The sequence below is a fragment of the Misgurnus anguillicaudatus genome, chromosome 24 (genome assembly GCF_027580225.2).
Source record: "Misgurnus anguillicaudatus chromosome 24, ASM2758022v2, whole genome shotgun sequence".
In the NCBI taxonomy this organism is placed as follows: domain Eukaryota; kingdom Metazoa; phylum Chordata; class Actinopteri; order Cypriniformes; family Cobitidae; genus Misgurnus; species Misgurnus anguillicaudatus.
In genome coordinates this window covers 10,214,022-10,228,395 of record NC_073360.2, presented here as the reverse complement: position 1 = coordinate 10,228,395, position 14,374 = coordinate 10,214,022, and the positions used below count along the sequence as shown (strand labels likewise).

General features: G+C 36.4%; 1 protein-coding gene across 1 annotated transcript in view; it reads right to left on the bottom strand.

Annotated features, from left to right (window-relative positions):
- Positions 1-14,374, bottom strand: part of fndc3a (fibronectin type III domain containing 3A) — a 72,800-nt gene that overhangs the window by 27,616 nt on the left and 30,810 nt on the right. Inside the window, exons 3-8 of the mRNA XM_073862814.1 lie at positions 8,351-8,427; positions 7,277-7,538; positions 5,886-5,918; positions 4,773-5,069; positions 2,632-2,690; positions 229-398 (exon numbers count right to left, since the gene is read on the bottom strand). Of these exons, the coding sequence (XP_073718915.1) occupies positions 229-398; positions 2,632-2,690; positions 4,773-5,069; positions 5,886-5,918; positions 7,277-7,538; positions 8,351-8,427 (898 nt within the window). The remainder of the gene's footprint in view (positions 1-228; positions 399-2,631; positions 2,691-4,772; positions 5,070-5,885; positions 5,919-7,276; positions 7,539-8,350; positions 8,428-14,374) is intronic.

The following is a 14,374-nucleotide window of genomic DNA, read 5'->3' as shown; positions in this document are numbered from 1 at the left end:
CATAAAAGGCTAATATTCAAAACATCAAGATTCATATATTTATCTGCTCTCAGAACAGCTGCAAATGTCACAGGAAACAGTCAACAACTGAACTGGAACTGACCTCCGTCTATCGCTAAATTCTGAAACCCCACAGCAAACCACATTAAAACAACAGCAAGTTCCTCAAGTGCGCAGACACAGTCTCCGCCCCTTGCCCGAAACCCTCTACGCAGCATGCGCTCGCACCTGTAGGCGGCCTTGTACTTCCCGTCCTTGCCGTTGTATGAGACTGAGACTTCATACGTGAAGCTTGGCTCCACAGGGCTTTCCTCCGCCTCTTTGGGTTCTTCGTCGCTTTCTGTCTGTGATGGGGCCACCCAACTAAGACTGACCCCTCTGGCCTGAATATCTGTCACCTGTGTATGCATCACAACACAAAAAATGATGCAGATTTTATATATGGTGTTTTGGAAAAAAAATCCTATTTCAACCTTTGAATTAAATGATTACATTTAAAAAAAAAATAAATGTGGTCTGTCCAGCTGGTTTTGAGGTGTCCTATATAAGTCCTCATGATTTGCACAGACATCATGCCCTATTCTACCATTTACTTTTTTGCGTTTTAAAGACATTCACAGCATTCCTTCAGCTGATTTCAGTGGAGGTTAACTGCTTCCTGGCTAACTGACTGTATATTTACCCTTGTACCCATCTTATGGAAACTTCACGTATCTGCTCATTTCAAGTCAATGGAAGGAGATGCTTCAGTTATTTTAATGATACATGGTGCTCCCATCCAGAACAAAGAGAACTTCCGTTATGCAAGAGGGAATATTTTTAGCTTTATTCCGGTTGAGAAACAACCGTCTCCTTTAGTTATAACGCATGACTATGTACCTTTCCGGTTTTTGCCCTAGAATAACTCAAGTTGGCATGCATTAGTAGGATAACACTAACTGGGCCAAAAATCTCTTTATCTGTGCTTCAAGGGTCACAATTATCTCCTCCGCACTTGTGTACTTTGCTCCCTCTTAGTGCTTTTTAGTGGAAGTAATACATCTATTTTTGAAGACGAGTTACCCAAATTTGGTCGACACGTTTGCCAGTCTGGCCAGGCAAAATTTTGTGACAATAAATATCTTGGGTACGGATTAATGATCAGTGAGGTCAGAATACTTTCTAAACTTCAAGATTAGTGTCTAGGAGCAGAATTAGTGTAGCAGGATGCAATATTAAAAAAGGTCTTCAATCACTGTAGATAAAAACGGCACTGAGTCAGATCTTCGCACAATGCCATTTCGTTTTTCTATGAATCAAAAGCATTAATGGCACATTACACATGTGAGCTATTACGGTTCTTTTTCTGGGGACTGCAATTGTGCATGGATGTCAAGATTTTAGAAACAAGAAAAAGAAAAACATAGACTGACCTAGAATGGACCTAAACGGCACATCAGAAAAAATACCAAGTAATAATAGTTATAGAAATAGTATGGTATATAACTAAATTAAATGAGATATGAAGAATTTGGTTCCAAAACGCGATGAACGCCATTTTTAAAAAAAATCAGTATTATATCAGGTCAGTATTTAAAAGTAAATTCTTAATTTTACGCAAAATACAATATCTGCAGTGTTATTCTGTCACCTTTTCTCCCTTTTTTCCCAAAACGCAATAAACGCCACTCCTCCTTTTCTGCAGAATGCAATAAATTACAGCGCACCATTCCACGCAATGTAAACAACAATGGCGGCGCGTTGAGTACACTGACTCCTAGTTTTTCTCATCTTGTACTTCGTGATCAACAAAAACAAAATAATACTTTAATGTCATTGATAAACTTGTGGTGGTTTTTGTGACGGGAAAGAAACATAAGCCATCCAAATCGAATAATTTACGCGAGAGGCACTCGGGAGATGGAAAAATGCCGGTTGCTGTTCTCCCGACAGCATCAAGCTTCTGTCATGCTAACACATTGACACCAGGGGATCTTATGAAAAACTTTACATTATTTTACGCAAAGCCAACGAAAATCGAGCAGGACCAAAATATTTTACAGCTGATCGCCATGAAAAATGTTGAGCGACGACGTCCCAAGTATAACCGCAGCAATGACAGTGTTCTTAATATGACAAATTAAGTGTTTTGATTAATGCCACTAATGTTTATTTCTTAATCCCAATAGTCAACTAAATGAATATAACATACATGGCAAAGATGAATGCACATTTATATATTGATTCAATAGATTTATAGCATTTTGAAAAAAAATATTTTTAAAATAAAAATAATAAAAAATTATCAGTTTTTATAATAAATCTTTAAAAATCTAATTATAGATTTGAATTTTTTATGTTATTACAACCTAAAGATGCTATGTGAAAGTTTGTAACAGAAAAAAATTGGTTTTCATGTTGTCACTTTCTTGGTATAGAAAACACATTTTTACCGAACTTTGTCAAAATGGATTTATTGCGTTTTGGAACCAAACTCTTCATATATTTGCAGATACATCTAAAACATTTTGTTATTTTGAGATTATTGAGATCGACTGAGATTACGGATACATTAAGAAATTAAAAATTAACAGAAGTGCTAATTCATGACCTGTATCGCATACATAAAAGAATAAATGATAATTTTCTTACCACTGGCTTGCAGATGGAGTTTAATCTTTCCTGAAGAGCCTTTGCCTTTTCATCCAGTTCTAGACAATAATAACAAACAAATTACATAAGACAACCCACTTATTGACGGATTCAAAACTGTCTCTAATCAAATATTCGAGGGATTTATTTTCAGTTTGCACGTTAACTTGAGCCAGCATACAGTAGTTACAGCCGAGCTTCTTCAGGCTGAGAGTCAGTTAGCAGTGATGAATGACCGAGTCAGTGTAGAGGTAATTACAGCTAATGTTATGTGCTAAAGCCTAAAGCTGAAGGAGCTAATGAGAGCCAAGACAAGCGGCTCGGTCGTTTACACAGGACCCGAAAAACCGGGAGCTCTGTTACACCTCCCGACTGGCTCCTAGATCATTTCTACTTTCAACCTGAGACCATTAGATGAGGAATTTGATGGGCCAATGGTGTCCACTACTGATGATATCTGATCGCAATAATTACACTTTGAAAAAACGATCAGGGATTGTTCACAAGTAAATCTGGGTGCTAAGAAACTGACAGAGAGAGAGATAAGTGATAAATATGCAATTGTCTGTTCATTTGTAAGTTCGTCTCTTAATCAGATAAACTAGAAATTCATGTGATTTATAGAACAGCACCAGCTGTGAAATAGTTCTGGATGAGCCACACTGGAAGCTGTTAAATGTGCCCACCTGTGCCCACATGTCAATTAAATTGTGCAAATAAGTCTTTTTATCGGTGTTAGCTGCAGTAGTATCTTTCCAATTCAATTTTATTAATAAAAAAAAGTCTAAGCCTTAAACCAAACGATTACAAATTTTGACTTAAAACCAGGTAATAGTCCTTAAAAGGGGACATTCACAAGACTTTTTATGATGTGAAATGAACAATTGGTGTCCCCAGGGTACGTATGTAAAGTTTTAGCTCAAAATACCATATAGATAATTTATTATAACATGTTAAAATTGACACTTTGTAGGTGTGCGCAAAAATGTGCCGGTTTGTGAGTCTTTTAAAATGCAAATGAGTTGATGTAAAATGCAAATGAGTTGATGAAAAATCTAATAAATAAATAAATAAAAAAATGTCTGCACTAAATGGCAGTGTTGTGGCTGGATAGTGCAGATTAGAGGTCGGCATTATCCCCTTCTGACATCACAAGGGGAGACAAATTTCAATGACCTATTTTTTACATGCTTGCAGAGAATGGTTTATCAGAAATAAGTTACTGGGTTAATCTTTTTCACATTTTCTAGGTTGATAAAAGCACTGGGGACCCAATTATAGCACTTAAACATGAAAAAATGTCCCCTTTAACTCAAGTATAAAATGTGATCAACAAGTCTCTCTATATGTTTGTATGATTTTGCATCTGTGCAATATAAAAATTCTATGGTTAATTATATTATTTTAGTCATTTTCTTCAAATCGCTCCTGAGATATAATATTGTAAATATTGGCTAGGACTTATTTCCTTTAGTGCATAAAACTTTGAAGGGCGGATTCCAGGACAAGGTATATCCAAGACCCAGACTAAAAAGGCCTAGTCCTGGATTAATCTAAACCCTGTCCAGGAAACCACCCCTGAATGTGTTTCTAGGTCAAAGTGACTTAAAATAATAAAGTTGGTGACATCAGTGTCTAATACATTACTTGCCACTGTGGGTGTTTTATGAAAGCAATAAGCCTCTAGACACAAATCTAGATTAAAAATGGGCTATTAAAAACAAAGTTTTGTGGTATGACTGCCTGAAATTTTAGGCACCCCGCATGACTCTGTGCTAGGACCCCTTAACTTGTAAAACCACTGTTACACACAATCTCTTGTGGTCCTAGGAAATTTCTACAGCATTCCTGTCCACCCTTACAGTACATTTACATGGGGTGGCAGCGTTAACGCTTTACAGAAGGCATTTCTGAAGTGTGGCCAACAGCCAATCACAGTGGCTCCTCTGTTTCCCAGCCTGGAAATTTTAACTTCTGCCGCGAGCATTGCCAGTGGCCTGATGCCGTCGTATCCACAATTCAGTTTGGCAACGCATGATGTCATCCATTCAAAGTAAATGCGAAGTGTTAGCGCTGACGCCCTGTATCAATGTAGGCCGCAACTAATATGTGTCTGAAGATGAGGCTGCAGTGCACTCTACCTGCTGGCTCTGCCTCTTTCCCTCTCCTTGATGGACTTCTTCCCAGGCTTGTGGCGGCAGCACTGGTCTGCGCTTGCTCTTCTGTGCTCTTACCGGCCAGACCATTTTGGAGATCTCCTCCTCCAGGTGGTGTCCCACGGTTCTTTTGCGGGGACGGAGGCGGGCTGTCTTTGGACGGCGTCAAACCTCCGCCCACCCCCTGTCGCTCCTTCAGTTTCTTCTGCAAGCGCTCGTAAGTTTTGCTAGTCCTTTCATTCATGTGAGGAAAAGGTGCACGTCCGTGTCCCGGGTGAGGCTCTGTAGTAATCAAAGGAATATACATGTAATATTTGCGATTAAATTATTACACAGATAAATATCAACATATTAGACACAGGCACATGTTTACAAATAGTCTTGAAAAGATTACATTAGCAGAGTAGGTGGTCCATTCCTTGTTGACCAACAGACCTCAGGATACATTAAGGCAAATTCAAATGTCAACGTTGACGTGGAAGAATGGAGTGTTTACAGACAATATAAACAAACCCATTTTAAATTGTTTATTATGGCCTTTATATTACGTTATTAAAGAGCTATAATGGGTTTTTAAAGACACTTTAAATTGGTCTATTGCATCCACGTCACATGATGTGTGCGCACCTTACAAAGTATGTTTACTTTAAGTATGGTTTTATTATTATAATGCACAAAAATATTTTAGGGACAGGGTTAGTTTAGTGAACAAGTCAATCATCTGAATTGACTCAAATTTGCCTGCAAATTGGACGGCACATTTTTGCATCTGATCATCAAGGACAATGCAATATAAAGTTTAGACTATTTTAGAATAAAAATATAAGGGCACCTGTGACAAAAAAACTGAATGCGTGACTGGGTTTTATCGTTCATTTGCACGCCACGTATATCTTTTTATGTCACCATGCTCTCAGTTAATCTACCGATGGGTTTACGCAGCATGAAGTCGAACACAACTTAACACATCTCAATTAGAACCACAAGAAGGTGTGGGGTCATTACACATTGCAGAGATTAAAGACGGAGAGAGCGAAAGAACTTCTAAATGAACACCAAAAACATTACAGATGAGAATAAAGGTCTAAGAGACTGCACCTGAAAACTGGATAGAAGGCGAAATCAGGAAAACTGGATAGAAGACGAGAAACGAGTAAAGAATAAAAGTATGTATATAGACATGCCACTCATCTCATTATAATATGCTAACTGCATAACACTGGATATATACACTCACCTAAAGGATTATTAGGAACACCATACTAATACTGTGTTTGACCCCTGTGTCAAGAAACCAATTTGAAATGATTCGAGCTTTGTGACATTGTTCATTATCCTGCTGGAAGTAGTCATCAGAGGATGAGTACATGGTGGTCATAAAGGGATGGACATGGTCAGAAACAATGCTCAGGTAGGCCGTGGCATTTAAACGATGCCCAATTGACACTAAGGGGCATAAAGTGTGCCAAGAAAACATCCCCCACACCATTACACGACCAACACCAGCCTGCACAGTGGTAACAAGGCACGATGGATCCATGTTCTCATGCTGTTTACACCAAATTCTGACTCTACCATCTAAATGTCTCAACAGAAATAGAGACTCATCAGACCAGGAAACATTTTTCCAGTCTTCAATTGTCTAATTTTGGTGAGCTTGTTCAAATTGTAGCCTCTTTTTCCTATTTGTAGTGAAGATGAGTGGTACCCAGTGGGGTCTTCTGCTGTTGTAGCCCATCCGCCTCAAGGTTGTGCGTGTTGTGGCTTCACAAATGCTTTGCTGCATACCTCGATTGTAACGAGTGGTTATTTCAGTCAAAGTTGCTCTTCTATCAGCTTGAATCAATCGGTTCATTCTCCTCTGACCTCTAGCATCAACAAGGCACTTTCGCCCACAGGACTGCCGCAGACTGGATGTTTTTCCCTTTTTACACTATTCTTTATAAACCCTAGAAATGGTTGTGTGTGAAAATACCAGCAACTGAGCAGATTATGAAATACTCAGGCTGGCCCGTCTGGCACCAACAACCATGCCATGCTCAAAATTGCTTAAATTACCTTTCTTTCCCATTCTGACATTCAGTTTGGAGTCTTGTCCAGGACCACACCCCTAAATGCATTGAAGCAACTGCAATGTGATTGGTTGATTAGATAATTATGAGAAACTGAACAGGTGTTCCTAATAATCCTTTAGATAAACGTATATTATGCAAACACAAACTTTTATTATGTATGCGATTAATTAACCCTAGTTGCAAAGTACTCACAGATGTCTGTAGACTAAACACGTAGTGCACATGACATCACCTTTTTTTCAAATTTACATTTTTGCCTTTGAAGGAAACTATAACAACACTGATCAAAAACGTGCACCTAAATAACAATTTTCAATAGTTTGTGATTTCAGGACCCCAAAGACACTGTTGTCGTGTTAAAAAAACAGTCAAAATGTTGGTTGTAAAGGCTTCTGAATAAATGTGTGTACTGACCCTGCTCCGAGTAGATGGCGGGGTGTGCTGGGTGGTACTGGGAGATGTACTGAGGGCTGATGTCTCCAGTTCCTCCAGCCATGCCTGAGTACAGGTGAGGGGGATGGTGCATGATGTGTGGGTGTGGGTGTGGCATAAAGGCCGCCAGATGGGGATGAGGAGGTGGAGCGGCCGCATGGTGAAGCGGAGAATGCCCACCAGGATGAAACTCCGTCTGAGGTAACACCAACACCCGCCGAACTCCACTTTCCTCCTCAATGATCTACACAGAAAGAGAGATAAGGTTTTAAATCCTAACTGTCTTCTTGAGACATTGCATTATGGGATTGTGGCCCAAGCAACATATCTTTTAGAGAGAGGCATACAAAGTGGACACGTGGACGCATTTTTAACATAGCGTGTCAAGTTTAAATTCATTTAACTTTTCTGGTTCTCTGTGTTCCATTCCAATGCTGTTTTTAAACACATGAATGATTTTTGTACGAGTATCTCCTACTACAGACTTCACATTAAGTGTGCATCTATCATACCTAAAAATCCTGTTATGCGTTCAGAGCAGCCGTGGTAGGGGGTCAAGCGCGACTGATTTCAATGTTAGAAGACACGTTGACGCGCATCTGGAGGTCTCGCGGCAGATGCGATTCCGCCTTATTCTCGCATCTAGTTTGTGCGAATGGAGCGAATTGAGCGTTGCCGCAGGAAACGCACGAGTTGAAAACTTTTAACTTTGGCGGAAAAACCAATAAGGACCAATAAGGAGCTTGCTCTAGTAGTGACTTGATTACAGAAAGCAAGCGGAGTCGCAGAAGCCCCTCCCACAACGCGAATTTCCGCATGAATGTCTAGATGATTAGAATTTCACGCGCAGTTTTCATGTGCGAATGAAGCGAGTAAACTCGAAATGTTCAAGCGGCAAACTAGACACGGTAGACGCGAATTTGACGCCTCAAACGCGGCTGGTGTGAACCCACAGTTAAACATGCAGCTTACTAAATTTGCAGGATCCACTAAAGGAAATTACACTGAAAATAGCATCTCTGCAACAATATAAGTCAAAATACCATAAGGACCCACCTGTTGAACATATCCAGGAGGCACAAAGATTTGAGGCACTGAACCATTTGGGGACATCATGGGAACCTGAGCAGGACCTGTGTGAGAAACATTACAAACAATTAAAACACCAAAGTTACATACAACATAAGCTGCAATGCGTTCCCCAAATCACAAGACTTTTGCTGTGACCAATAAATGTAATCCTGTAGTGACAAAAGTGAACATGCTATTGTAGCCCATTTTGATTTTGTAATGACATCAGCATTGCTTTTAACCAAGCTGGGCACACAGTTTGAAGAAATCGTAACTAACTTTATAAGCACGGAGCTCACTGTGCGTGAAGCAAATGCGTATCCGTCATCAAAAACGACGGTGGTGCAGAAGCATTTGACGTCTCAGATCAACAAGTTGATAATGACATTCGTTGACTGCTATTTTTATAATCGATTATTAGCAATTAGTTGTTGCATTTCAAATCTATTATTATATCCAATTACTATCACAACTTTTGTAACCATCACTGACTTAGCATGCTTTACATAGCCTGAAATAATTTTGACTTTGTGCCAATAAGTAGTTTCAAAGTCATTGCATGATATTCCGTTTTATCGAAACACATTTTTCTTTCAAACATAGTTTACTGATGAATCATACATCCTGAAGTACGCATTAACAAGTGTGAATTTTGAAAATCGCCTGAGGGAAGAAAATCTGCCGTTTCGGGTCGCAGTTATTGTTTTTGCTAGCTCACCCCAGCACGCCAAAATGATTTTCAGTTTTCTACCCACTTGTTTATGAGCATATTTAGCATGTGAATGCAAACAACCGCTGACATTTACCTACAGTAACCTGGTCAAGAAACACATCGGGCTGAATGGGCGTGCAGCACCTGATAAAACCGAGGCGTCTGTGGAAGTTTTGGCGCTGAACCGTGTGTGCAGAAAAGACTGTGACTCAGCAAATCCTCTAACAGATCATCTCTTTCATGCATTCCCTCATACTGACATGTTACTTTCAGAAAAGAGCCGAATGACGCAGAGAAGAGTAAACACACAGACAGAAATGCCAAAAGGACACAGTTAGGTAAACGCAGACCTCCATCTTGTTGTGCAGGTGTGGTAACTTCACTCATGGTAAAAGTGAAGTGCGAAAAGTGCAAAGCAACAGAGAAAACAAGAGTCAACGAATGTGAGCGAGCAGGTTTGTTTTTCTTCATCTACTGTATAGTTAGAGTGAAAGTATCTCGCACGTTTCTGCGCTGGAGCTGCTAGTCACAGGTAGAAGGTAAAAGTCCAATTTTGGGGGTCAATGTTTGCCTGGTTAACATGATTCAGTTAACCCATGATGATAGATGTAGTCAAAACATCATTATGTAATAAACGGCTTAAAGGGCAACTATTTCATTGCTAAAAAAAAATGTTATTTTGTGTATTTGGTATAATACAATGTGTTCGCGTGGTTTATTGTTAAAAACACATTATTTTCCACATATCGTACATTTCTGTAACTCCAGATTTCACTTTCTTTCTGAAACGCACGGATTTGAAAAGCGTTGTGTCCCTGATTGGCCAGCTAATCTGTACGTTGTGAATACCTCTGACATCAGCCCGAAATGTAACGCTCCTTTACCATGTTTGAAAGATTCGCTCACAATGCAATGCTAACAGGAGTTAACTTACAGACTGTGAGTCCTAAGCAGGAGGAATTATGATAATGTCGGTCTTGTCTACATCACCAATCACAGAAAGTAAACTGTTGCCTACAATCCGTGTGTTTGTTGAAGTCCAAGAAAAGAGATTTACTTTGGAAACGATAACTCGCGTCATCGTTTACTTTGGAGTTTGTACCTTTTGCATATTGTTAAAATTTACTAATACACACTTACACACCAAAGGAAATGTAAAAACGTGAATCGGATAATTGTTGCTCTTTAATTAATTTTTCAATCATTTGAAATTGTGATAAAAATGTATCTTGTGATTTTTTGCCTGTAAAATAATTATGTGCGCACCTGGAGTATTAATAGATTTACCTTGTCTAAAGAGACTTGCAATGCATTCAAGGTATACATATTATCATTATGTGTGTTCACTTGGAATCAAACCCATGACCTTTGTGTTTAAAACCGTTTAAAAATATAGGATTAAAAACTAATCACAAGCTTTTAAAATTGTTTTTCTTCTTTTTTTAATCTGTTGTTTTCAAAGTAATGCTGAAAATAAATATCTATTAAAAGAAAAAGGGAGTCTACTTTGTAGTAGTTTACAGTTGTATTATATTTTATTGTTATTACAGTCTACATATTTTATTTTATTTTATTATAGACTACATTTTTACTGTAGTAGACTTTATATGAAGACAGATATTCCAAAAGACGTAGCAGGAAACAAACATTGTCATTACAGACATCAATAATGGTCTACATATGGGTACCTTCAAAACATTTTATATTGGTCCACTGTACAAAAATCTAATTGCACTTATTCAGTCATGCTTAGATGATCAAAACTCACTCTATATTACAAAAGTTGTGCTTGTAAAAAGTCTGTTTTTTTACTTTTGGCAGACAACCTGACCACAAACTCTACACACATTCTCTTCTAAAATCTTTGATGATGATTTTAAAAACATCTGTGATATTATTTGAAGTATTATTACAAATGACATTCGGTTAACCTTCATTTTAAAAAACGTACTTTGGGAATATCAAATCAAAATGCACATGGAACTCTTTAGTGAATGTTGTCGAATCTCGTGTCGAACTTCCCCCGCCCAATGACCAGATCGCATCTGTTTTTATTCCACAAACAGACTAACTCGCATAATCAGCGAGTGCTAGCTGGAGGTAATTACGGCGTGCGTAAGCCTTCGCCGCTGTATAATCAGGGTGTCAGATTGGGTCTGTTCATAAAGGAGAGCATACGTAGTTGGTGACAGACCTGAACAGGCAACATCTGATCGCATCAGAATAGCTCTTGGTAAACAGGTATTTAAATATGATATTAATAAAGGTCTATAATTAGATCACTGTCATGAAGGTATTTAAAGGGGCCACGTCATGGACATTTACATTTTAAGCGACATCCTTGAACTTTCTGAACTTTAAGAGTTCGACATTGATGCAAATGAAGAGTTTGGTTCCAAAACGCAATAAATCCATTTTGACTAATTTGGGTAAAAAACGTGTTTTCTATACTATATAAGTGACAAGAAGAAAACCACTATTTTCTGTTACAAACTTTTACATAGCATCTTTAGGTTAAAATAACATTAAAATTCAAATCTATAACTTGATTTTCAAAGATTTATTAATTATTAGTGCTGGGAAAAGATTAATCGCATTCAAAATAAAAGTGATTTTTTTTGCATAATATGTGTGTGTGTACAGATTGCAATTATTATGTATATCCAACCACATATACATATAGCCATTTTAGATTTTTTATTTATATATAATTTTTTATTTATTTATATATATAAATATATATATATATAAATATAAATAAATAAATATAAATAAATAAATATAAATATATATATATATAAATATATATATATATATATATATATATATATATATATATATATATATAAATATATATATATATATAAATATATATATATATATAAATATATATATATATATAAATATATATATATATATAAATATATATATATATATAAATATACATATAAATATAAATATAAATATATATATAAATATATATAATATATATATATATATATATATATATATATATATATATATATATATATATATATATATATATATATATATATATATATATATATATATATATATATATATATATATATAAATATATATATATAAATATATATATATATATTTATATATATATTAAATTTTATATATATATATATATATAAATATATATATATAAATATATATATATATACTAAATATATATATATATAAATATATATATATATAAATATATATATAGTTAAATATATATAATATAAATATACATATAAATATACATATAAATACATATATATATAAATATACATATAAATATATATATATAAATATATACAGTCACACACTGTGCAGGGCTATTGCGACCATTTTGGTCGCATATGCGACCGAAATTTAATCTGTGCGACCTTAAAATATATTTGGGAGCATTTGTGCGACTGCCCATTTTGTTGTGATGCGCAGGAGTTGATTGTGGTCCTGCGTGCTGGCGCTGTCCCAGGTAGTGTTCTCTCCAACGATACATAACCAATCAAATTTCACCATTAAGTTCTTGCGTTTAATGAAGACCGCAGATTGGCTAATATGAGCGTCAGTCATTCCTTGTTGAAGCGCGGATATGTGAAAAGACGAACGCGTCGCGAGCATGACGAGAGCGAGCCGATTGCAGCAAAGGTTATTACTGTATTTGACGACGATCCGGATTCAAATGTAACTTGACGCCCTTTACGAGTTTTTATTAGACCTTAACATTTGCGTCTCTTTCTCGTCTTTCCGATCAAATATGTTTGTAAGCTGTAAATGGCGCGTCAAACTATCGCTCTAGCAGCGCACGTGCCACTGATATAAACGCGAGTTTTGTCTTAGCTTGCTTAAAGTGCCAAAAACAAAACTTTACAACTATTAGTTTATTATGTTCGAGACACCGAACTCTTTATTTGGCGTCGCAGCTCCTTGCGCTTGCCTAGAGAGACCTCTACACGTGACGCGAGAGACCGGCCGGCTGCTGCATGGAAGACGAGAGAGAGAGGTATGTTTTTGAGAGAGAGAACATTGCCTATCTAGAGAGAGAGAGATGAGAGAGAGAGAGAGAGAGAGAGAGACTCGCTGCGAGACCCGCGGTGGATTCACTCACTGGCAGTTATTATAAAAGTTACACAAATCAGTGTTTTACTCGTTTGCATTTTTTATGAGTGAATTATTTTACCTGTAATTGTTAAATTATTATTGTCATACCAACTGTTAAGTCTAACAAGCGTGAGGGCAAAAAATAAAATAAAATAGCCACGCCCACTTATTAAATGCATTCCGCGGAATAGACGGTGGTGGTGTTTTAATAAAAAAATTTGTTACGTCTGACATTTTATTCCGGTGCTTTTTAATTTTTGGAATATACCGTCATACCGCCCAGCCCTAAATTTTTGCTGGTGCTATATATATATATAAAGTTGGGATACATATAAATAAATATATATATATATATATATAAATATATACAGTCACACACACACACACACACACACACACACACACACACACATGTAAATGTTTCTTAAATATGTACATGAATGTGTGTGTATTTATATATACAAAATAATTACACACAGCACACACTCATATATTATGCAAAAAAAAAATCACTTTTTTTTGAATGCGATAAATCGTGATTAACCTTTTCCCAGCACTATTTATTATAAAAACTTTTTCCGCAAAATGCAATAAATCCATGACAAGTTTTTTTTTCAAAATGCTATAAATCTATTGAATCAATATATAAGTGTGCATTGATCTTTGCCATGTTATATTCATTTAGTTGACTAGTGTGATAAACATTAATGGCATTAATCAAAACACTTACTTTGTCATATTAAGAAAATGTGTATATAACTTCATAATCGAAGCATAAGTGAAGAATTATGCATACATTTAAATAAAAGGCATATTTAATTGTAATGTTTAAGACAAACAAATCAAACAAATACACTTACTTCTGTCATAAACTTCTGTGATAAACTTGATAAATGTTTTTTTAAGTAAAATTCTGCCTTTATTCTGTTTTAATCAGAAATTCTCTATGTGGTTTGAAGTGGGTTGGTAATGACATTTCGTGTAGACCTTAAAAAAACAAATATTTTTAGAAATGCTAAAAAACAGCACTACTCATAAACAACATTACTCAGCGCATCCTTTTAAACTCATTAGCCTGTCTCATAATAAGTCTTGTAGTACTACAAAGAGCACAGAGGACTATTATCTCATCACTTTGATGTGGAGTGGTACGCTCGCTTTGAAGTCTGCTTTAG